The sequence below is a fragment of the Vigna unguiculata genome, chromosome 2 (assembly GCF_037176805.1).
Source record: "Vigna unguiculata cultivar grain cowpea cultivar isolate G323 ecotype 2 chromosome 2, ASM3717680v1, whole genome shotgun sequence".
Lineage (NCBI taxonomy): Eukaryota > Viridiplantae > Streptophyta > Magnoliopsida > Fabales > Fabaceae > Vigna > Vigna unguiculata.
In genome coordinates, this window is record NC_140793.1 from 29,386,104 (window position 1) to 29,411,689 (window position 25,586).

Consider the following 25,586-nt stretch of genomic DNA (forward strand, 5'->3'; position numbering starts at 1 on the left):
AAATAGGCCAAATAAGATAGGAAAATAAGTTGACCCCAATGAAAAACTATGTGGAGAGTTGTGTGTTACTTTGCGTACAATTTTTTAAAATTTAGTAATCAATCTTTTTGTTTCATTATGTACCACAAATTTTATTATAAGTTAGAGAAATTAACCTTGTTGTTTGCAATAGGTGGCTGACTTGAAGAAAAAAAAAAAACCAATAAATAGGGCACAATAAGTAAATAAGTGGGGAACTACATGTTACTTCTCGTGCAATTTTTTAAATTTTCTAATATCTTTTTTTTCATCCAATGGGATGTACTTTTATGTACCATGATTTTAATATATGTCACAAAAATCAACCCTTATTTCTTGTTATAGGTGACTGGCTTGAAGAAAAATATTGACCAATAAATGGCCTCAATAAGTAAAAAAGTAAGGAGCTGTCTATTACTTATTGTACAAGTTTAAAAAATTTACTAATCAATATTTTTTTTATTATCCAATGGCTGGCTTGAAGAAAAAAAATATGTCAAATATGATAGGCGAATAAGTTGTCCCTAATGAAAAAATATGTGAAGAGTTGTGTGTTACTTTGTGTACAGTTTTTTAAAATTTAGTAATGATTAATTTTTTTCATCCAATTATGTACCACTAATTTTATTATAAGTTAGAGAAATCAACTTATTGGATGCACTATGTGGCTGACTTAAAATAAAAAAAATAGGCTAATAAATGGGACACAATAAGTAAATAAGCGGGAAGTTGCACATAACAAATTTAATTATATGCAAATTTAATTACAATATACAAATGTATTTTACGTAATAAATGTATTTTCAACCACATTTAATAGAAAACATTCTATCAATTACATATCATGTGAGAATTGTTCTTAAAGATGACAAATAAACCCATCTCCATGGGTATTACCCGAACTCGTCCTCTTTTTGACCGAGAATCCCCGTATTGACTGTGTATAGGTATAGGTATGGAGAATTTCCGACTTCTTCAATTGGGTATGGGATGTACATATCCTGTCATAATACTCGTCTCCGTCATATCTATGTTCCGTTTAAATTATTAAAATATTCACAATTAATTAAGTAACCATATATATATATATACTTTTTGTTTTTATTTTTTCTAATTATTTGGTTTGTCATGAAACTCATTCGCATTTCTATTATATTTTTCATTTTATCATAACTTTTATGTAATTATGTTAAAATGATGTATGTCAATTATAACTTTTTTATGTCTCACAATTGAATATTTCTATTATTTTTTATTTATTGTATATATTTTTCTTTCACATGAGAATGTTTAATACTCTCAATTTGAGTGTTTAATAACATAAATATTTCATTTACTAGGTAATATGAAAAAAATCTTTACTTATTAGTATTCATTTTTGTTTTATTTGAATAACTTTTTTGTTTTAAATTAGAGTATATCGAATACAAATTTCCATCCATGGGTACAGATACTATGATAGCCGTACCTGCCTGTTAACATGTGGATATAAAAAATACTTTTACCCGTAACCCGCCGATATCATTTACAGTATTCATTTTGTATCTGTGGTAGATTTTATCCGTAGATACCCGCGAGTACGATTTTTTTGACATCCCTAATCATATCATTATATTGTATCTTGTCATATTGTTATTTTGTCATATCATCATATTGTTATATCATCATTTCGTTATATCATACTTTTGTCATTTCGTTCTATCGCAATTTTATCGTATTGTTATATTATTTTATCGTTATATTATTATATTATTGTATTTTATATTTATTAAGTTATAAAATTATGAGATCATAATTTTTAAAAGTTTAAAATAATAAAATTATAAAATTACATTTGATGTGATGTGATGATGATTGATCGTGATGATATGAAAAGTTAATTACCACATTACCACTTAACAACTGCATCATTAATTAATAAAAAAAATTAATGAGAATTTATTTAAAAAATTAAATTAATGAATAATTAATATACTATATTTATTATAGATTTATTTTAAAATTTCCAAAATTTATAATGAAGTTAAAACATAATTTATCTGCTTATAATGTAATAAAAAAGCCACATATGTGATCAAATAAACTATCATATTTATATTTATTTTGAAGTGACACCTAGATAAAAGCAATAAAGAGCGAAACTAAGTAAATTATTTTATTTTAGATTTAAATAACTGAAAACATAATTTCTTCAAGACTAAAAGTAAAAGAAAAGAAAAAACTAATTTAGAGAGTTGCAGCACATACTTCTTGCACAGGCGAATTCTGCCCCGCAAAGTATCGTAACCATCAGAGTTCAAACGAGGCAGTTGGTGTAGATCGTCGCTTTTAGGGTTGTCTTGCGTTGCTCTCTCTCACACTGAAACTGTTCCGTGATGGAGAGCAACGAGATTCTGGAGGAGCTTCTCAACATCGAGGTCGAGATTCAAGATGTTCAAGGTGCTTCTTCCCCAATCCTTTTAATATCACAATGTTAATGCCACGAACTACTCGCCTAAATTTGTCGCTATACTTGTCACGACAATGCAAACAGAACGGTTGCGCTTCATCCCGACGATCATGTTCACCAGATTGTGCAGGCGAATTTGGTATCGTTTTTAATTTAAAAATACTATGATTTCTCTTTGCAGAACAAATAAGGGCGTTGATTGAGAGACAAGAAAATTTGTATGAGAGAAAATCGGAGCTGAGTGCTATTCTAGAAGCGTGTAAGGAATCTGGTAACGAGGCCGGTAATGTGGCTTCAAGCGCCGTGGAAGATTGGAGTGGTACATTTGAATGGGATTCTGAAGCAAATGATGTTAGGTTGAATGTTTTTGGCATTTCGTCTTACCGTGCAAATCAAAGAGAGGTAACTGAGAATAAAACATTTAAAAAATAAATAATTGAAAGGGGTAAAAAAACAAATGTCTTACTTTGGCTCCTTTGAAGAAACCTGTTCACTTTTTTGTTCTGAACTGAACTGAAGTTGAGTATCGAGATTGTACATTTTTCATTTCCTTTATTGTATCACACTCCCGTGGTTTATTGAGATTGCGCACAACTCCTTATTTTCTTTTAAGCAGTGTCCCTATACACAATGTACGGTCTAATGCTCTTTTAAACGATTAAGAAGGTTAATGTGTGTTTAACTCTTATTTTAAAGTGCTTTGTTAATGTTGCTCTCAATTTTTAGACACTATTTGCTTTCTATAAGTTGGGCAGTGTATTCCTTTTGTTTTCCCGTGCTATTATGAGGATATCGACGATCAAACAATCAAAATCTTAGTTTGTGGATTTTTTTTTTTTTTTTTTTTTGTATATATACATAGGGATTTTGGCTTTTTGTGTAAAATTTTGTTAACCTAGTAGTGTCGATGACAGATAATTAATGCCCTTATGAGTGGAAGAGACGTTCTGGTTATTATGGCTGCAGGTGGTGGCAAGAGTCTCTGCTACCAGCTTCCTGCTGTTCTTCGTGAAGGAATTGCTCTAGTTGTCAGTCCTTTGCTTTCCTTAATTCAAGATCAGGTGCATTTCATTATGTTAAAATCCTGAACGAATTTTTGGCAAATGATATTTTCTTTTTTAAAAAAAATTTAAAAGGTTGTTTTGTTCCTCTTTTATTCCTCTGGGTGGGGCGATTGCTTCAGGTAATGGGTTTGACTGCACTGGGCATTCCTGCTTATATGTTGACTTCAACAAATAAGGGAGATGAGAAGTTCATATACAAGGCTTTGGAGAAGGGAGAGGGGGACCTCAAAGTATTGTACGTCACCCCAGAAAAGATATCAAAAAGCAAGAGGTTTATGTCAAAACTTGAAAAATGCCATCATGCCGGTCGTCTTTCTCTAATTTCAATTGATGTGAGTTCATAGTAGATGCTGTATAGGCTTGTTTTGAATTATGTTTGTCAAATTCATCTTGTTTATGAATGTCAATCGTTTTTGACTTGTTGATTTTAAGAATGGGTGCAGAAGTGTTCTGGGAATATTTTTTTATTTTGCTTCATTTTCTGGTTTATTAGCCTGTTTTGACTAAATACAACTGGGCATCAATTCATTGTAGATTGTGAAATTGTGATTATCAACGACAAGGACAAAGTTATCTGGAATTTTGGATTGTTAGTCACTCATCTTTTGTATTTGTTTTGAGGTTTAGAAGACCCTGATAGGACTTTTCATGCTGAAATATAACAATGTTGCATTCGTTGTATCCCAATAAAATTCTGGTTGGTTTGCATTTCAGGAAGCACATTGCTGTAGTCAGTGGGGCCATGACTTTCGACCTGACTACAAGAGCCTCGGTATTCTCAAGACACAGTTCCCTAATGTTCCTATGGTTGCTTTGACTGTAAGCTTTTATCTCAAGTTTATATTATGCATTACAAGTAAAATTATTAGACTTGGATATGCTTTCTTACTTAATTTTGATTTATATCAATGACATTTATTTGTCAGGCAACTGCTACTCAGAGGGTGCAAAATGATCTTACAGAGATGTTGCATATTCCTAGATGTGTCAAATTTGTTAGCACAGTCAATAGACCAAATTTGTTTTATATGGTATATTTGTAGCTAATATCCGTTTACAGATTTTTTAAACTTTTTATACGAGTGCCCTTTCCAGCCGTTCCCCAAGCAAGTTAATAAACTCTTCACTTTAATGTGAAGTTTAATGGAATTTCATATTTTAAACTGCAGGTAAAGGAAAAGTCATCAGTTGGGAGGGTAGTCATTGATGAAATTGCACAATTCATTCAAGAATCTTATCCAAATAATGAATCAGGGATTGTTTATTGCTTCTCTAGGAAGGAATGTGAACAGGTATGCTTGATTACGACTTTCTTCTAACAATTAGGCATACATATTTTGAATGTCAAATATTGCCCTCAAGGAAGCACAATGACACAAGTCTATAGTATCTCTTAACACTTAAATTTGCTTTGGGTTGGCATCGTGTTTTCACTTTTCAGCTTCTTTCAGGGGTTCTACCCGGCAGTTTTGTAACATCAACATAATTAATCTTAGAATTGTGGTGATAAAATCAAACAACAAATGTACTATATTGTTTGAGAATTACAGAAGTTTCCTTCCATAAGGATATACAACGAACCATTCACTTGACCACATCAAAACGAGCTTTTATAATAGAATACAAGTATTCTCACAAATCTGTAATGTTATACTTAGAGACTTCATTAATAAGCTTTTATGATAGGGACCTAAGTGAGAATTCGGGACACATAGAGACTAAATTATATTTTTAACCATTATTCATTTTTAATACTGTAAAATTGTTTTTTTTTTCCTGAAGTTTTGTAAATATATTTAGTTATCATGGCTTAATTTTATAGTTTATTTTAGTATTATTTCCTCTTTTTTTTTTTTTTTCTGTATCGTATTATTATTATTTTATTTCTTATGATTTTTTTTTTCATATTTGCAATTCTAATTTGTGTTATATGTCTTGCAATTATTGAATATATACATAATAATAAAACTATAAAATATTATTTGTATTGGCAGACTATGTTTATTATCAATATATAATTTTGTTATTAAAAATGGCTTTTCAATTTAGTGTAATTATTAATGGTCATTCCAAAATTCTCCTGCTTTCCTTATAGATATTGAACAAATTGTTTGGACATTCCAGTGTTCAAAGAATTTGCTCACAAACTGCCGAGGATTTAATGTGCTCATTTTATTCACTTGCAACTAGAGTGGCTGCAGAATTTTGCAGTATGAAATTTGCAGCCTTACGGTGTCTTTAGTTGTGATGAAGTTTGCATCTTTATGGATCAGTTACAGAAATTGTTATGATAATTGTAATTATCTTGGGGGTGTATAGTAGTCTCCCCCAACCCCCACTGAATGAAAAATGTAAGGAAATATAGCCCAAGATGGAAATACCAAGAGCTCTGTTGGGAACTTACCTTTGCTAACTGTGTGCCTTTTATTAAATTGGGAGAATTTGTATCCAAAAAATTGTTTCATTGCATCCTATCTTCTGCTTCCAATGCAAAAATACCTGCAGCATGATCTAGAATTCGGATACAGCGTCTGCTCTATTTTCTTCAAATGTCAATATATTTGTTGTCCTTGTATGCACCTTGTGAGGAAGAATATTTACTCACCCCTTTTCTTGTCAAGACTATTTTAGGTTGCGAAGGAGTTGAGGGAGAGAAGAATTTCAGCTGATTATTATCATGCAGATATGGATGTAAATGCTCGGGAAAAAGTTCACATGCGGTAAAGTAATCTGCAGAATGTTGTCATTTTTACGTATTAATTCTAATTTTCTTCAAAGATAACTCATTTTCTTTTAAGTGTTAGTGTTGAATACGCACTGAATGCTAAAACCTCAGTTGCCAGGGTTTTAGGAACTAAATGAATACAGTTGCCTCGATTCAGTATCGTCTGTGACTTGTTAGCACCGTCTTGTGCATTAATCTATGAATACTTTTTTTAGACGACCTTGGCTGAATTTGAGTGTAGGTTTCAATCGCGTCTTGGGCCCTGTTAAATAGTACGAAAGAGTTTCAGAGACAGCATATGGCTTTTCTATTTATTATATCTCATAAAATTTGAGACCCTGCCTGGTTTTTGCACATCATTCATATTTGTGAATATATAATAGTTTGTAAATGATATGATGCTGGAACTAGCAAATGAGTTAGTTAATGGAGACTTTTATCACACAGGTGGAGCAATAATAAGCTGCAGGTCATAGTTGGCACAGTATGTATCATTACGACTATTTCTATGAGAGGTTTACACATGCTTTTGTTGCCTCTAGCCTTTACAACAATGGATTTTTTTATTTATTTCAGGTAGCTTTTGGTATGGGAATCAACAAACCAGATGGTTAGTATGCAAAACATTCCTCAGCTATATAATTGATGTGTTTATGCCATCCATCAATAACATTTTATGCAATTGTTTTCTATATGAAAAGATAAATGCAATGCAGCTGTTTATTTCACACGTTCACCATTAAAACAGGATAGACTCAGATTCAGTGTCATACTATTGTAATATTTTCGAAGGTTTTAATGCAGATTTGGACACTATCACTGGTTTAATTGTTTTTTTTTTCATTGTTAATGTGCATTTGCATTTCACTTATTTGCATTGTGAACGTATTGTTTGACCAGGGTTCTTTCTATGACAGTGAAAATTAATGTTTTTTTTTTCTTCCTTGGAGGGGTGTTATTGATGTGATGATTTGTAAATGAGGCCTCCTTTGATCAGAATTCTACTGGAGTCTTAGAGATATCTATATCTGGATTCTTTACATGATTTAATTGTTTCAAACTGATGCTTGCATTGGTGGATAGTGGAGTTCATTTTGTAGCGCAGAGAAGCTTGCTTATGAGTATTTTTGCTAGTGACATCCCCAGTGGGTGCACATTCTATTTGCTTTACCTTGACTGAAGCTGATAACATTTAACACTAGACATTTTTATGTAGTCAGGTTTGTCATCCATCATAGTTTGAGTAAATCAATGGAAACATACTACCAGGTTTTGCCCTGATCCTAATAAGATTTTCTTCTGTTAGATAACCTTTCTATTTTCTCTAGAAGCTTAATTTGTTGGGCGAGGAATGGTTTTTATCCAAATAATATCGCATGCAAAAGTCTTTGGGCTTGAAGCATCGATAAAGACTGTGCTTCCAAAGCCTTTTGCTAAAAATCAATTTGCTGAAGATGAATGGGGGTTGCAACGAGGCTTTAATACAAAGGACTATTGATCCTAAATTCTTAAGCAGACAGGTGAAAGAAAGCCCAGAAATGGTTCTTATGTAACTCTTTTTTACAGGAAAGTGGACGAGCTGGTCGAGATGGACTTCCTTCCGAATGCCTACTTTACTTTAGACCTGGTGATGTTCCACGGCAGGTGAAACTTTGCTACACTCTTGACTATAAATTTGTGCATATTTCTGTCCATTTATCTTTTTCTGCAAAAAACTAGAGCTTGCCGGAGATACGACCTTTACATCTTGAGCTCAAACAATTTGCATTGGATATCTGAGGTCTATTTTTGGCACCAATTTCATTTAAGAACATAAGTATGAGATAAACAGTTATGTGACATAAAAATGTAATCAATCTATTTAAAGTTTTGAACTGATCTATATGTTGCATATAAATTGCTGGGTTATGTGAACAAATGTCATACCAATTTTTCTCAGAGTTCAATGGTCTTCTATGAAAATTCGGGGCTACAGAATCTCTATGACATAGTACGATATTGTCAGGTAATTTCTTCTACAATATCAAGTTTTATTAAGTAGTTGATCTCTTCTCAGTTGTTTGAAGTTTTAAAGTTAGAACAGTGATTTCTTTCTCCTTCCTCTTCTTGTTTAGGTGGGGTTTCTTAATTGTTTAGGCTTATTGGTTCCCTAGCCAATCTGTTGAAGTGTGAATATAGGAAACAAGGTTGTTAAAGTGTGAATATATACGTGCTGCTTTAGTCCTTTCTGTATGCTGGATTGAGTGCCTTTCTTTCTCCTTTTCATTTGTCTGATTATGGAAAATGATTATGCCCATTAAGTCATTGAATTATTAAAATTTAAATTGAAAGAATATCTACAAATAAAGAAGTGGTGTGTAATTGTGTTATCCATTTTTAGGGTTTTCTTTAGGACCCTTGTCTTAGGGATTTTATCTTCGGGAAGTTATGAGCTCCTTTAATTAATCAGGATTAGGAGTAGTATATGTACTATAAATAGACTTATTTGGTTTGTATTTTGTATAATGTCACAATACATAAGAATGTTGTTTAAGGTTATGTTTTCCTCTCTTTTCATCCTTATCTACCAAAACTCTTTACTTACAACACTAATTGTAATTTTCATTCCCTTTAATGCAGTCCAAAAGACAATGCCGACGAAGTGCCTTTTTCCGACATTTTGCTGAGCCACTTCAAGAGTGCAATGGTATCTTTTATTCTTGTCATTTACTTTTCTTTTGTTCTCTTTCCTGATGTTGCAGGCTTTATATATATACTCGATGTTACAGAGATGTGTGACATCTGTGCATGGTCAAGAGAGGTGAAAGAAGTGGATCTCTCTGGTTCGTTGCTCTGACTTTTAGTTCAATTTTTACCTTCTACACTTCATGTACCATATATTTTGTATCAAACTGATTGATTTCCTTTTTTTTTTCTTCCTTTTGATATCTCAACTTTTTCCTACTTTCATCCTCCCATTTTATTTAGACAACCTTAACATATGGATACTTTACAGATTATGCAAAACTGATGGTTTCGTTGTTGCAAAATATGCATGCAAATGATCAGAGGTCAACAATGTTGCAATTAGTTGATAAAATGAAAATAAAACAGAAGGAACTAGGTTGGTTTGTTCTCTATTCTTTTTATAATTTATACTTGTCTGGCTAGAGTATTTGCTATGAAATACTAAGACCTTTGGGCCTAATCAGTCCTTCCCTCTGTTCTTGTGTTGCCACTTAACATGGTTTAACAGTAAGGTTGGAGGAGTAACCCATGGCTCAAAAGTTAACCAAATCGTTGTGTGTAGAGACAAAATAAATAAATAAGAACACAACATCCAAGCTGCTGGATGTGTGTTAACTGCTCTCGTAAACTTCATTGAAAATAAAGAAAACTCTCCTCCTTTCCTTCATAATTCATGAAAATTGCAATATTTATCATGTATCAATCTTAATTTGTTTCTCCAATGTAATTTATCACAAAAACTGAATCTCATATCCTCCTATATTAATTGTCCAGGTTCTGAATTGAAGCGAGAGGAAATTGAGCAGCTCATCTTACACCTTTTATTGGGGCGGTTTTTGGTAATACGTTGTTCCTTCATCACTGAAAGTTATACAAATTTCTTGTTCTTAAAATTAGCTGTGCATATTGTAGACAAGGCAAGACAACCTCATTACATTTAGAGTAAAAATGGAAGAGCAAACACTGTAGAGTATTAGCATATATGATGAATCTGATTGAGTTTTATGATTTATTCTTTCATCTACTTTTGAGGCTAAACTATATGATTGATATCGATGTCCTTTTGTTTGGCTAAAATTTTGTATCGTTATCAATGTCCATTTGTTAGTTTGTTGTTCTGTTACAGTTCTAATAGAACAGATCTGTGAAATCGTTGTGGGTGATAAACTTATTGTCTATACGACACAAAAATAACCCACTTTCTTTGCAAAATTTGAAAAGCACCAGTCTTAACTTTCTGTACTGTACTGCTGTGAAACTGCACATATTTTTCCATGATTTGCGCTGAACAGCTGGAGTAATCTTCATTTCAATTAGTGCCTTACATAAAGTGCGATTCTTTGAAGCATGGATTTATCTAAGCCCTAAAACACTCAACTGTGACCCGGATGAGTCCATTCAAGTCAAAGACAATTAAAAATTCTTGAGAATCGCCTCATAGAGTTAGGGAGTTAGTGAACAAAGAGTTTCTGTTTTTCGTTAACATCTACAGACATGTAACCAGTTTCACAATCACAGTATCATGATTATGCTAACCCTTAATTTACTTAAAAAGAAAAAAAAACTGTGTAGAAAAAGTAAGGGGGATATATTCCATTATAATCTTACTTTGGATTGCATTAACTGTCAGCTCTAATTTTGAAGTTCCAAGCTTTCACATTGATCTATCAGAATAGCGGGTGATTTAGAATAAACCTTTTCTTCATGTAGAAAGAAGAATTTCAGCATACAGCTTATGCCACAAATGCCTACATTGCCGTGGGGCCGTTGGCCAAGCAAATACTACAAGGTACTCGTGATTTCCTATCAAAGATGCTAATCTATATTTATTAAAGCCAATATATCATAGAAAAGCCTATTAAAGTCTTTTATTACATCTGTGCTTTGTTATTTCTTTTATTCAACTGTGAAATTCGTTAATGATAGACTGTTTCTTTCAACGAACTCGGTTGATTTTTCTAATTTAAGGCCAAGCTTGCACCAATTTGCGTCGCGAACTAAACACATCTGATTCTTCATCCAAAGTGCTGGTGTGTGTGTCTGCATTCGATTTTCCAAGTGTCATCGTCACATGTTGATTACCTAATTGTTATCTATTTGGTTATTATTTAAGCTGCCCATGGTGCTATTACACCATAGAGTGGAAAATATAAGATTTTCCATGTTTCTTTTGTTGGCACTATTTGTTGCACGGTGTCCAGATGTACTTACCTCCGCCCGATTGTCATTGTTTATGTGCAGGAAAGAAAACTGTGACGCTTGAGATTTACACTGAACAGAGAACTAATGCGGGTGGTGTAAGATCAGTGAAGCGCCGCAGCCTTGGGTCCTCTGGTTTGGAGCTAAAGCTTGATGAGCTGAGAAAAGAACTGTCCTACGCTGGAGGAATACTCCCACACTCAGTCTTATCCATGGAACAAATCAGCTTATTAAGTTCCCAAAAACCAAATTCACTGGAACAGGCAAGTTTTAAGTATGTTTGGATATGTAGTGTTGAGTGGATTAAAATGAAACGGCGAATAGCAAAAAGGTGTAAAATGGAAAACTATGAAACAAATATACTATTTCATTATTTGAATATTTTTGTAATTGAAAGGAAAAAATTGATGGTTCCATACTTCCATCCTATACCCCATCTGAAGCATAGAGAAGAAACAGGAAAGTGTATGCATGACATTAAGTTCCTCTCCATTTCATTATATTTTTTACAATCCAAATAATGTAACTCAATTTCATTCACTTCAATTTCACTTCATTCCGTTATTCTATCAGTGCTCATCCACACCATATGAAATAGATGTTATCCAGATCAGAGTTATGATATCTGTTTGTGTGTGCAGTTGGAGAAGGTAATTGGAAAATTGAAGACAGAAATGTACGGAAATAGAATACTTGTGCAAATTCAAAAGTATTCGGATTCCAAGCCCACTGATAAACAAGAAACTGATGGTAGAGCAGCAAAGAGGTCAAAGACCAAGAAAAATCTTGTGCTCATTGATAGTAGTGAAGATGAAGAATGATAACTGGTAAATATTTGTGTTCCCTCGGCAATTTTTGTTTTAGTTATTAAGTTATGGCACAGTTGAGGAAAAAGAAGTTATTCAATTACAAACTGAGCTTCTGGCGCATCCAAATGATGAAATGGAATCTTTATGACCAGTGCCACAGGGTTTTGATTGTTCCTATCATTAAAAACAGTTGATAGTATCGAAATTACAGTAGAGACCGTACCCTGTAGATATTTAAACAGAAAAGTTGGTACTCTGTAATTTAATTAATTATTACCCTGATTTTATTTCTCTTTGTTTTCAAATGTCATTTTAAATAACGTCTGTACTGAGTATTTTGTTATTCCGAGATGGTTAATTAGAAAAAGAACCGGAGTCTACCTCGTGATTTAATTTATACAAATTAAACAAGTTTTAAATATGTTGATTTATTCTGTAAATGTTGCATTTAAAATTTATTTTCAAATGGGTGTTTACGTTTGTGATGAATTATGATGTGTTTCTAAAACGTAAATATTAGCACAAATATTATGATATTATGCTAGTATTTTCACGAGGGATATAGTTTACTCGTACATTACTATTTATGAACAAATATGTTGTTCATTCAGCTATGATTAGACATCTGATAAAAAAGATACCATTAAACCAAACTTACGGTATAAGTCTCTACAACCAGTGAGAAGACTAAAAATTTAATCTAATAAACTTAGGGTTCATAGTTTCAATAAATTAAAATATAAAATATAAAATGAAACATGTATAGTTTTATGAAGGTATAATTACTGATTTAGTTTTCTAATTTTTGGTTTAGTTTTGTTCTGGTTAAAAAAAAGTGTAAAAGACAAAAAAGAGAGAAGTATTTTAACCTTAGCTAATGATTCAGTTAGGTCAAAATAATTTCAAGTAACACTCTTATTTATAAGCAAGTTGGGTATAATTTTTGTAGATATACATAATCAAATATTCTCAAATAATTTAATCAAAAGATAATTAGTAAATAACAAGAATAATCTCTTAATTTGGTTTATATTCATCAAATGTAAATGGAATTTTTCTCCAAGATTCTTTTTTATATTCTTGAATATTCTCCTTTCAATCTTAGCTTCCTATAGTGAGGTCGGTCCTAGGGTGACATCCTCGTAAATCTTGAATCATCAACCAGCTACCCTTAGTGGCGTCAGTCCTAGTGAGACATCCTTCTGGATTCTTGCAATGACCTCTACTCTATGGAGACATCCTTCTGAATTCTTGCAATGACATCGGTTCTATGGAGACATCCTTCTGAATTCTTGCAATGACCTCAGCTCTGTAGAGACATCCTTCTGGATTCTTGCAATGACCTTACTCTGTGAAAACATGTTTCTAGATTCTTGCAATGACCTCAGCTCTATGGAGACGTGTTTTCTAACTTGAATTTTCATCTGATTCCTTGGCCTATTTAATATCTTGGTTTATTAGAGATCTTCTCCATCCGGGAGGGCACATAGCTCTCCAAATTTTGAGCTTCTATCACTATACAATAGGAGCGAGAAAGTTGCTATTCAGTAACCATCGTTTGCAGCTTCCCATACTTCATCATCACTTTTTACCTAATCCTGAATAGGTCATCGATTTAGTGAGCTCTCAACATTACACAAACTTTAGCTAAAATATGTCGTCTGTTTGGTAATCTATTGTTTGGTGAGCTCTTAGTATTACACAACTTCTAAAATTAATTAAGCTGAGTTGACGAGCTCTCAACATAAAAAAACTACAATCCAGTAATTTGAGTAGTTCGGCTGAAAGAGGAGATCTCAGTATCTGATTCTGTTTGAAATCAGTCGTGTTGAAGAGGTAGGCAAAAAGATGAGCTTTTAGTATCAGATTGTTTAACACAATCGTACTGAGCAGGTCAGCAAAAAGATGAGCTCTCAGTTCTTAGTTCGTGCAATGCACTTATCATCAATTATAATAAGAGTGTCGGTTGAGGAATGAGTTCTCAGTTCCTGTAATGCATTTATCATTAATTATAATAATAGTGTCGACTGAGAAACGAGCTCACGACTTGACACGTTGTATGGACACGGTGTTAACTTCAACCTAACGGAGATGACCAAATTGAACCCTTGGGGTACTAAATTCAACCAACAAAAAATATGAGGACCAAATTGAACTAAATCAAAAAATTAGGAGATCAAATCAATAATTATACTTTTTATGAAATATCAAGAATAATTGGTGTAATTTATTATTTTTAAATGTTTAATATATATATATATATATATATATATATTATTTAATCACTACAAATTAAATTAAGGATGGGTAAATTTATCTGAATAGGACTGAACCATGAAAAATAAAAAAATACAGCTCTCTTTAAGTGGATTGAATTATAAAATAATGTAGACAAACTAAACTCCTATTAAATCAATTGAATATTTAGAACTGAATTGTTCTTGTCGATTTTCTAAACTGAACTGAATTTTTTAGTATTGTTTTTGAAAAGAAAGATTGTCCTGTTTCTTTAGTGCGTACAATGTCTTCTTTATCATTTACACAACACCATAATTGGTATTGAAAAACCAATAATGTCACAAATAGTTAAAAACTTGGTAGAAATTATCGCTTCCATTGTACGATAACTCTTCCACCTAAGCATTTTTGCCACTAAAGTCCACCCTATGAAACAGTATATTGTGTATATATTTACTTTTGATTAACTGATAAATATTTTTCTATTTTTTAAAGAATGGGATGTTTAATAAATTAATGGTCGATTAGTTTTTAAATTATATATCCAGAAACGGAACTCTTTGTCATTTCATTTATATTTTTGTCAAAACTTATAACAAATTTTATTTGTATATAAATATTATAATTATCTATTTTGCCCACTAAAGAAATTTTTTAAATCAGTGAATGAATCCTGGTAAGGTCTTTTTAACTGCCCTTGTTAAAATAATTTATTTTCGCATAAATTTAAGTTCATAAATTTCAATTACTTTGTCCTTTCATGTTAAGAAGGGCCATAGCTAAACAAGTGGCTGAAGGAACATGCATGCATGCATATTATATTAAATCTCTCCCTCCACCTTTAATAAAGTCACTATACAAAATAATATTCTTCACTCTTTTTTTCTTTATTTCCTATTTTTTTTACCTATAAGTATTTATTACACCCTTTTGAATTCAAGACTCTTACGTCCACATTAGATAAAAACAAAAAGTTAATAATAGAAAAAAACTTATAAACTTATTATTTTAAGTTAAAAATAATGTTAATAATAGCTTATGTATAAATGAGTTGAATCCATATGTTATTACCCTAAACATAATATATATATCATTTGCAAAAATCTTGTCTCTATCATTGCACAAAAGTTTCAGATCAATTGTTAGACACAAAAAAAAAAAAGAACAAGTTGAGTAAAAAAAAAAACTAGCCGACAATGAGATCAAGAGGAAGAGACGTTGGGGTGAAACCAAAACAACACCCTTCCAGCCATAGGTGAGGTGTTAGATCATAATTACCATTATACTTTTATATTGAATGTATAAACAAAAAGGACACTCACCAAAAAATTAATCTTCAACATGTTTAGGTAGACTTTTAACAAAAAATTATCTGAGTTAGAAACCCCCTCCAATTTTGCAAGATTACAGTCACCAAAATATTGTATAGCTTAACACTTTTGGCTAATTTTTCTTGCTTTTTCAAAAGTTCATAATAAGATTGTGTTATATAAAGATTTAAATACTATTAATTTGTAGGTGTGTTTTAAAGGTTTTTGATTTGTAACTACATATACAACAAGTAACTAAGGTTCTAGGTAATCTAGAGTCAGTTTGAATCATAAAGTGTACATCTCTTAACTAATGGATTAGTTGGGAAAGATCAAATTGGTAATTTGATTTTCAATGACAAAAATAACTGTGACACTGAGAGATAACTCTGTATCATGCTTTAGGGTCAACTTATGCACTTAAAAAAAGTGTTTAATTTTGGGATAGCTATTACTATGAATACTGAATAGGCTATATAGTAGTTATTGTTTCTTGAATCAACAATTGGATATTCACTTAACCTGGAATGATGGTATTGGAATATTAAAGTTTAGGTAGCAGAATAACAAAATCATGTTTTTCTTTTCAAATGTCATTCAGTAACAAATTTTTATATAAAGCTATCTAAACATAGAAATCCAACCATCTGAACCTCCAATTCCACATCAAAATGAAATTCTTTTCACTAATACTACTTAACAAGATCAATTCCTCGTCTGTACCACATCTAAGCAAACAAGTATAATAAGAGGTAAAAAGAGACGGTTTACGGAGATCCACGTCGATTAGAAATAAGACGATTTAATAATATATAACTAGATATAAATTTCAAATTATAAGTCGATTTTATAAGATTGAGTTAAATTTAAAATACACATTTCTTACCCTGGTATCAACAGTCATGATCAGAGTGTATTCTGCGGAGATTTGTTATATTGTCTTCTAATGAAAAAGTTGAAGAGTGCTTAGTCTCTCACTCTTTAAGATTGGTCTTGTTTGTTAACTGGAATCAACAAACAGAAGAATGAATATGGCAAACCTCACTAGAAAACTAACCAAAATCAGAAAACCCTTTTAAGTATCAGATCTGTTTATATGGAGTGGCTAAGTTTCATAGTGTGTAATATTTAAATGTTTGGTTCTCCTTCCTGAAAAAATCCAACCTTTTAAGGGTGTTCATGTGTATATTATACTCTTTTTCCTTTGTTTCGTATTTCTCTTTCTTGCATATCCTTCATGAATTTTTCTTTTCAAACATAATGATACTATAAAATTGATATTTGCGTTAATCCAGAGGTTTAACAATTGTACATCAGTTTTGAATGCATTGATCCACCCTTCAAGTATATACATAGCATCAAACTAAATGGAAAATTCATTCTAAATCTGGTTTATAAGATGTCAAATCGGCTATTATTAGGAATTCAAGTGTGAGTCTAAATTCCACATTGGTTAGAAATGAGAGCAGTACAGAAAAGGCAGGAAAGGAGTACTTGTGGTTGAGAATGCTTCTGCTGGTGAGAGAATATACCAATGTGGTTGAAGGGACTCACCCTTGAGGGGAGATAGGAATCCAAGTGTGAGTCTAAGTCACACTATATAAGGATAAATACTCATAAACCCATTGTCTTAAGATTTTGGGTTGAAAGTGGTGTCAATACCTTATGTGATTGGACTCAGGTTTCATTAGTGTTATATCTCCCCGATAAAACTCCTATGTAGACCTAACAGCTATGATAACAAATGGACTGCAACATTATGCAGTAACTGCTATTAAAATTTCTGTCTAAGAATTTGTCATTTCAGAAGCGATGAGAATTGAAGAACACTGAACCTTGACGAAAGATTAAATATTATGTTTGATGTTGCTTGTGCATTACATTATCTTTACCATGAATGTAAGCAATCCATCAATGATTGTGATTTAAAAGAAAGCAATGTCCTTCTTGATGGTGACACAGCAAAGATTGTTCCAACCACTTCTCAAGAAAACAGTAGAAGTGGAAGAAAGGGGACCCTGAATTATGCTCCTCCGGGTTTGTTCTAAATTCTTTGACAAATATTTGTTTGAAGTTTGAATTTCCATATCTTTTAGTGAAAAGGGTTTAGTTTCATTGTTTGAGATTGGTCAATGGAATCAGCAAAAGAAAGAATGAATATGGTTGATGTCACCAGAGAGCTAAGCAAAATCAGAAAAACCTTTTATTCTTTGCATATGTATCAATACTAGAGAACAAGTCCTAGAATTTTTTAATTCTTCTCACCTTATTTTTCATATTTCTTGCTACACTGTTTTGTAACAATATTTTTCACTAAATATCTAAAATAAAAATATTGATCAATCATTTTCATGAATTAGATGCTCTCCTATAATTGGTGAGATCAGGATTTCTCCCTGTCCTTGGATAGGAGTCCTACTTTTATTTTGAAAATGATTTTCACTCTTTGAATAGCCAGTGATATAAATAAACCTATATTTATGATTAATTCAATTTTATTAAACCAGTTTAAATAAATAACCTAGTTCATTAAGTTGTAAGAAATTTTAAATTTAAGTTTATTGCTAAAGGGACAGACCAGTTGTTTAGATATCAATTTAACATAAAATTTCTTTATTTTATTTTTTGTGTGATTTTCAATGGTTTTATAATGTGATTTGCTAGTAAAAAAAAAGTGTTATTAATTCTTCAACCAACTCCCTTTTCTACAGTAATTTTTAATAGCTGTAAAATCCTGATTGGATTTGGACAATTCATAATTAAATACAGCGTTATCTGTCTAAATAGTTTTTTAGTCTGAGTGTCTTAATCGTCAATGCCTGTATTGTTAGTTATCAAATTTAGTCTGATGGGTACAAGAAACAAAACCCATAATTCACTGAAAATAATTTTTTTCATATGCATAAAATATAAAAAATAATATATTATGTGTTCTTAATAGTTTTTAAAACTGTTTAGTACTTAATAAATTTTTACTATATTTGTTTTCAAAACATTCTTTATAATACTTTATTTTACTATTTAAAACACTGTCAGAATAAAATTTTTAACACTTTATCGAAGATAAAAAACATGTTTAAAGTCAAAACTATATAATATTATCAAATATAAAAAATTAATTGAATGAACAAATAAACTTTCTTAAATAGTTATACGTTAAGATTTTGACGCCATGAAAATTGTATTATCTGTTGTAGCTTTCTTAATTAACCCTTTTCCCATCAGTCAATTTTTCTTCTTCTTTTTTTCTGTATATTCATTACCAGTATAGTTCTCACGTATCACATTTACAGATACTAAACTTCTGTTTTTTTTTCGGAGAATTTGATTCTCCAACAGAGAAACAGTAACATTCAACGTGAATTTTTTTTATTTTTTAATTGATTTTGAAAATTAAATACATACTGATTTTGTATTAAAAAATTACTTTTAACTGATTTTATATTTTTTTAACGTAGAATTAAACACACACTTAAAAAATGATAGGTGAAAGTGAGATTGTTTAATTGATTTATTATAAAATTTGGATAAGTAATTATAATTTATTGTTTTTGGTAAAAGTAATTTAAAATAAAAGGTAAATAAGTTTATATAAATTGTGATGATTAATTTAAATAAAATTAAACAATAATTTCTATATTATCATTACTATTATTAATCGGATGCATGAGCACAATGCAAAAGTGAAAGAATTCAATGGAGGAAAAAAAGCAAGAAAAATCCCCTAAAAAATGTATGAAACAAACACAAACTTTTCACATTTTTCAATTCGTGTGAACAGTAATCTCGCAAAAATTTTGGAAGAAATGAAGAAAAAAAAATTTAATTAGTTGGATGCTATCCACTTTTCTTCATATGTGTTAGTTTGGTACATATTTTTTAAAATATGTCAATTGAATCTCAACTTTTAAAAAACTGTCTCAATTAGATCCTTTTCAACAAAAAATATTAACGTTATTAACTTTATTCATGACTTTTACCATTAAATCTTAATATAAATATCAATACTTATTTTTGTAAGTTATTTTAACTATTAATACTGTAAATGACGTTAATAAATTTTTTTAAAAAAAAATTAATTGAAACAAATTTTCAGAAATTGAAATTCAATTAATATCCTTTTAAAATCGAATACCAAATTAACGTATCAGGACAAAAATGAATACCATCATGTTAATTAAAAAAATATATATGTTTGGAATTTTGATAGCATAGCATGGGATATGAGAGAAGAAAAAGGAGTGGCTGAAGCAGCATGCGTGGCATTGAGGGTACTTTTTGGAACATTCATTCATTCTTAATATTATTTATTTAAACTTTAATTCTTGATCCTTATTTTAGTTTATTTTTTTCAATTTTATGTTTTAGATGTTTAATAAAATCTCAATTCAACATAAAAAAAACGAAAATAAAGACTAAAATTATATTCAAGTCATTTATTTATTATTAGTATTATAAGTCGCTGTAGCTTATATTATTTGATGTTTAGCTCAACTTCCGCACCAATATCAATGTAACTTTCAAACGCTTAAGACAAAACCTCCCTTCCTTCGTTCACACTCAATCTTATTTTATAAATTCTTCATGCTAGACATAAAAATAAAATACACACAACAACAAAAAAATACCAATATTTTATTATTTCCTGATAAAGTTACATGCAGAGAAAAAATTACGATTTTTTTTATCAATTATAGTTCAAAATATTTCTAAATATCGAGATCATATAAAAGATACTTTAAATCTCATGAGAGGGTCAAAACTTTGTGATGGTCCAAACATTCATTCAATCTCACGTCTTATCGAATACAAATCCTTTTATATGTCCATTATGAAAATTTTCGATAATACACAATTTTCAACTTTTAAATAAATAAAAAATTACCAAATCAGAAAAATATTTACAAATATCTTGTTCATAATAAAAAAATATAGTTAAAATTTATTTATCATTTCCTATAATTTTGTAACCTACTCTCGTTATATGTTTGTACGAGGACATCACAGTGATTAATAGATAATACAAAATAATATTATAATACAGTAAATAAATACTAATGATATTGAAATATTAATTTCATACAAAGATCATATAGATTGATTTCCTGGATACATCATTATCATCACTATATAACACAAAAAGAAAATGACTTTGTAATTTTTAGTATATTCCAAATTATGTATTGTATAATATCAAATGCATTCCTTAATTTTAGATAAACCGATTTAATATTCAATTTCATATGAACATGTCACACGGTAAAATAAAATTTCATGTTGAAACATAATATAAAATCTGTTATTGATATAAAATGATGAAAAATAAATAAATAAAAAGTAATAAAATAAATATATAGAAATAGTGTTGGAGATCGGTCAGTGTCGTAATTGAAAAGAAGATTCAAGACTTTTGTTTGTGTGGTTCACAAATTTTCAAGACACTAAATATTCTTCCTTACACTAAAGAATCGAATAATTGTTGTACCACATAAATTTTAGTAATAAGAATGATTTTTTTTATTTATATATTTTACATACAACAAACTGTTTTCTAAAACAAACTTTCTCTTTTCATAGAAAATATAACTTGTAAATAAAATAAAAATTAACATGTTAAATGGATTTGACCCAATGTTATTGTAGAAAATAATTAAATTAATAGTGGTGAGATCAAGTATAATAACTAACACTGGTAATGTTTTTTTTTTTTAAATCTTTAACACGTTTACACATTTGAACATTCAACTCACGATTTTAAACTAAAATGATATGATATAAGCTAATTCATTGGCTTATATCATATATATATATATATATATATATATATAACTTAATATAATAAGTATTTACATATATACAGTAAAAAAAATCCTACTTCAAAAGGTAATTTCATTGATTTTTTAATTTAACATTAATTAATGATTCATATAATTAAATTATATATATTTATTGATGATTATGTATCTTTATTAAAGAAAAATAATAATTATAATATATAATTAGTATTTAATCTTTACTAAAAATCAAATAACACCCAGTTATTCTAATCATTAATAAAATCCAAACAACGATTATTAAATAAAATTGAAATTTTAGTGTAAAACTTGACTTTGTTAAAAGTGAAATATATTAATACTTTTTACCTATATAAATTTTAAAATGATTTGGTAAATTTTGACAGCTTTTTCCACGTGCACTTTCCATGGAAGTTGTCTATGACTCTTGCGAGAAGACATTGCAAAATATTTGGAAAAGGAAGCAAAAAGGCATTCCTCAACTTCATTCCAACAAAACCTACCTACTCTCATTACCTCACAAAAATTTTCAAAATACCTAATACCACCAAAACATCACACCTCTCCTTTATATAAAACAAAATACAACTTCTTAACCAACTTTACATACATTGTTACAAAAACATATTACATAAAAGCTTAAATAAATTTAAAAGTTGTATTTGTCTCGAAGTTAAAAATGATGAATATATTTTTTGTTGACTCAATTACATAAACATTTGTTTATCGTGTTCAACGTATCTCTCACTAGACACTTTAATAAAATTGTTTCAAACGATATAAATAATTCAAATGTTAATATGAGACATATTTAATATGTTAAAAAAATTTAACGTAATTAAGTTAAAAGGAATATCTCAAATATATAAAAGAAAAAATGTCTGTAAATCTTATTTTACATGAAAAATTATGTATTTAAATTCACATGAAAAGAAAATTGGCCATATATATATACAGAGAGATTAATCTCTTTGAAGATTGAATTTATTAACACCATGATAATAAGATATTAAGTATCTAACTTTTGAACTCTATTTTAGTGATTTGATGAACGTAACATCTTAATTCATTAGATAGGAAATAGTAGCAATAAAGTCAATGGAATGACTTCATTTTTGGTGCCCGTTTAAAGTAGTAGTGACCACATGTTTCTTAAACAATTCAATTTCCTTATTTAGTTTTAAGCCTTTTAGATTTAAACTTACGTAGTCTATTTATTTATTTCAATTTTTTTGCGTGACATGAATGATTATCCATCTTAAAGAAACCTGTTTCTTAAACCTATACTTCAGTTATATTTTATATGCAACGGATTTGAATAGAGATTTTGAAGAGGGTTATTTATATATTTATAGAAAAATTAAAATATTTCATGATAAAATACATTGTTTTGATAAGAAATTAAGAAAAAGGTTAAAACTATAAAATTTTATCAGAATAATTAAATTAGTTGAAATTAATACTTTTAAATTTTATCTACAAAATAAGAGTATAAAGTCTTTTATATAAAATTCACGTGTTTTTTTCTTTATTTATTTTCAACCCAAATTTATTTTACGCTTAGTCAACCTAACTAACCACTACCAAAATATTATTATTACGCTAATTATTTTGCTTTTCAATGTCGGAAAGATTATTTAGTTCCAAATGTAAAAAGGATTTTTAATTAATAATTGCCGTGATTATTATTTTATTGATATATAAAAAATATTTTAAATTAATATCAATTATAAAATTTTTAAACCAGTATTAAAAAAATTAATGAACATTAATGAAAAAAAATCATCAGTATTAGTTAAAAAGATCTTAATAAATTCTAAAAAAAGTAATACAGACTGCAATTGATTCATAAATATCATTATTGTTAACATTATTATTTAATATCAAAGAAAATACTTTTTCAAGTAATGAGATTAAGATTTAAAGTTTAAATGATTTAATTTAAACAAAATATTTAAAAATAAAATAAGTTAAAACATAGTCGATATAACTTTTATTCATATACGTACACAATACATACAACATATTATTTTGTAATACTTCAACACAATGAAACTACATTTTAATAATATTGTTAAGCATTTCGAAATTTATTTCCTTTCAAATGTTATTTTAAAGGAAAATGATTTCATCATTTTAGTTTTCTTACACGGACACAACAACCAAACACGGGAAAGAGAATAAAACGTATTGAAAAGAAATTTTTCGCCTAATATTTTTAAAAAGAAAAATAGAAAATCCTTTTTAATTTCAAAAGGCATAAACTTGATGAGATTAATTTCTGAAAAAACAAGATTTAGGTGAAATGATTGAAGAAATTATAAAGTAATAAAAGGTGTTTTAATATAATAATTGATTTGTCTAAAAGATGAATTAATAAATAAAATAAAATAAAATAAAATAAAATAATGAAGAGTGTTTGTGGTGAGGGTAGTAATTGGACAGCAGAACAGTTGGAAAGATGGGACATGTTTTAATGAAGCAAAAAAAGCTGACACCGGCACACTTTACCTTTTTATTTCAAATCCAACATTACTTTATGTGTCTTCCTCACCAAAACAAACACCAACCTCACTCTCTCTCTTTCTCTCTCTTCTCTTCTCTTCACCAAAACCTTTCTCTTCCATGGGCATGCCACAACACCATCTTCAGTCTCAATCTTCTTCCAACAATTCCAAACGCCGAAAAAACCAACAACAACATGAACAACAACAAGAACAAGAACATGTTCTGATCGCAGGTCTCCCCGACCACATAGCCCAATTGTGTCTTTCCTCTGTAAACCCTTCTCTTCTCTTCTCCATTTCTCACTCATGGCGTCGTTTGATATATTCACCTTCTTTTCCACCCTTCTTCTCTCTCTACGCGATTCTCTCACCTCCCAAGTCCCACTCTTTCATCGAATTCCACACCTTTGACCCCATATCCCACTCCTGGCGCATCCTTCCTCACCACCCGCATCTCCGCCACCTCCTCCTCCGCCACCCCTCCTTCCTCTCCCGCAGTCTCTCCGTCCAGTCCGTCAGCGCCGCCGGCCGTCTCATCCTCCTCGCCGCCACCACGCACAATCTCTCTCCCGGCCTGCCGCGGCCCCTCATATTCCACCCCCTCTCCGGCACCTGGTCATTCGGGCCCGTGCTCGCCACGCCGCGGCGCTGGTGCGCGCTCGGCGTGCTCGGGCCCGACGTCTACGTCGCCAGCGGCATCGGCGCGCACTTCTCCATCCACGTGGCTCGCTCCCTCGAGAAATGGGACGTCCGAAGCCCTGACGGCGATGTCTGGGAGAAGAAGACGGATCTCAAGGACGGGCGCTTCAGCAGAGAGGCCATCGACGCCGTGGGATGGCGGCGGAAGCTCTGCATGGTCAACGTGAAAGGCGACGCCGCGAAGGAAGGCGCCGTGTACGACGTGGCGGAGGAGGCCTGGAAGGAGATGCCGGAGGGGATGCTGTACGGGTGGAAAGGACCCGTGGCCGCCATGGAAGAAGAAGTGATGTACGTCGTGGACGAAGCCAAGGGGGTGCTTAGAAGATACCTAGCGGAAGAAGACGCTTGGGAAGAGATTCTCGAGAATGAAAGACTCAAAGGCGCCGAACAACTCGTCGCGGAAAAGGGAAAACTTTGTGTCGTTTCAACTTCCGGGATCTCCGTCGTGGACGTCGCCGCATCGCCGCCGCGGATCATACCGGTTCTGCTGCCGGAAGGGTTTGAGCCGGTGGCGGTCCACGTCCTTCCACGGATGCCGGTCGGTCACTGATTGAGAGAGTACTTTTTTTAACGCTTGTGATTGGAAAACAATATCTTTCTCCTTAGATTCAAAATGACTTCACATGTTTACGATGTTGATGATTTTAATTTTTGTTTCCTTTTGTTATTCTTTTTGTAAGAAGGTAAACTATGAAATTGAATGAGAGGAATGCATGAAATAAAAATGTTTTTTTCTTCTTCTTTAGATTGTGTTTGTAGATGGAGTTGAAAATGGTTGATTTGAGAAGGAAGTGTTAGATTTTGTTGTGAAAAATAGTGAATGAGATTTATTGAAAGGAATAATAGTGAGCCAGAAAGGTTGTGAGATGAGATGAAGAGATAGATAGTTTTGAAGTTTTTCAAGTGTTGGTTCATTTACTGTGAACATTCACAAGTGGACCTTTCATCAAACATCTTAAGTACTTGTGTTTTATAAACTCATTGTTTGAAGGATTCTATTCCGCAAGTAGTTTCAGTCGTATAAGTTAAATCCATTCAACATCTTC

The 25,586-nt window shown here is 31.0% G+C and overlaps 2 protein-coding genes across 3 annotated transcripts; both read left to right on the forward strand.

The window, feature by feature from the left end:
• Window positions 1-2,231: 2,231 nt before the first annotated feature.
• Window positions 2,232-12,282, forward strand: RECQL2 (RECQ helicase L2). Of its 2 annotated transcripts, XM_028059036.2 has the most exons (20): window positions 2,232-2,457; window positions 2,649-2,869; window positions 3,382-3,528; window positions 3,651-3,863; window positions 4,246-4,350; window positions 4,458-4,562; window positions 4,701-4,823; window positions 6,163-6,251; window positions 6,704-6,740; window positions 6,833-6,866; window positions 7,473-7,525; window positions 7,823-7,900; window positions 8,196-8,261; window positions 8,876-8,942; window positions 9,025-9,078; window positions 9,252-9,359; window positions 9,758-9,822; window positions 10,694-10,772; window positions 11,225-11,445; window positions 11,824-12,282. In XM_028059036.2, the coding sequence occupies exons 1-20, from the start codon at window positions 2,394-2,396 to the stop codon at window positions 12,001-12,003; spliced, it is 2,109 nt and encodes a 702-aa protein (XP_027914837.2). In that variant the 5' UTR covers window positions 2,232-2,393; the 3' UTR covers window positions 12,004-12,282. The 2 variants fall into 2 exon arrangements, with proteins under 2 accessions (XP_027914837.2, XP_027914838.2); XM_028059037.2 differs by lacking the exon at window positions 9,252-9,359.
• An 11,574-nt stretch (window positions 12,283-23,856) lies between these two features.
• Window positions 23,857-25,285, forward strand: KUF1 (KAR-UP F-box 1). Its single transcript, XM_028056417.2, has one exon. The coding sequence runs from the start codon at window positions 23,960-23,962 to the stop codon at window positions 25,088-25,090; it is 1,131 nt and encodes a 376-aa protein (XP_027912218.2). The 5' UTR covers window positions 23,857-23,959; the 3' UTR covers window positions 25,091-25,285.
• The last annotated feature ends 301 nt before the right edge of the window (window positions 25,286-25,586 follow it).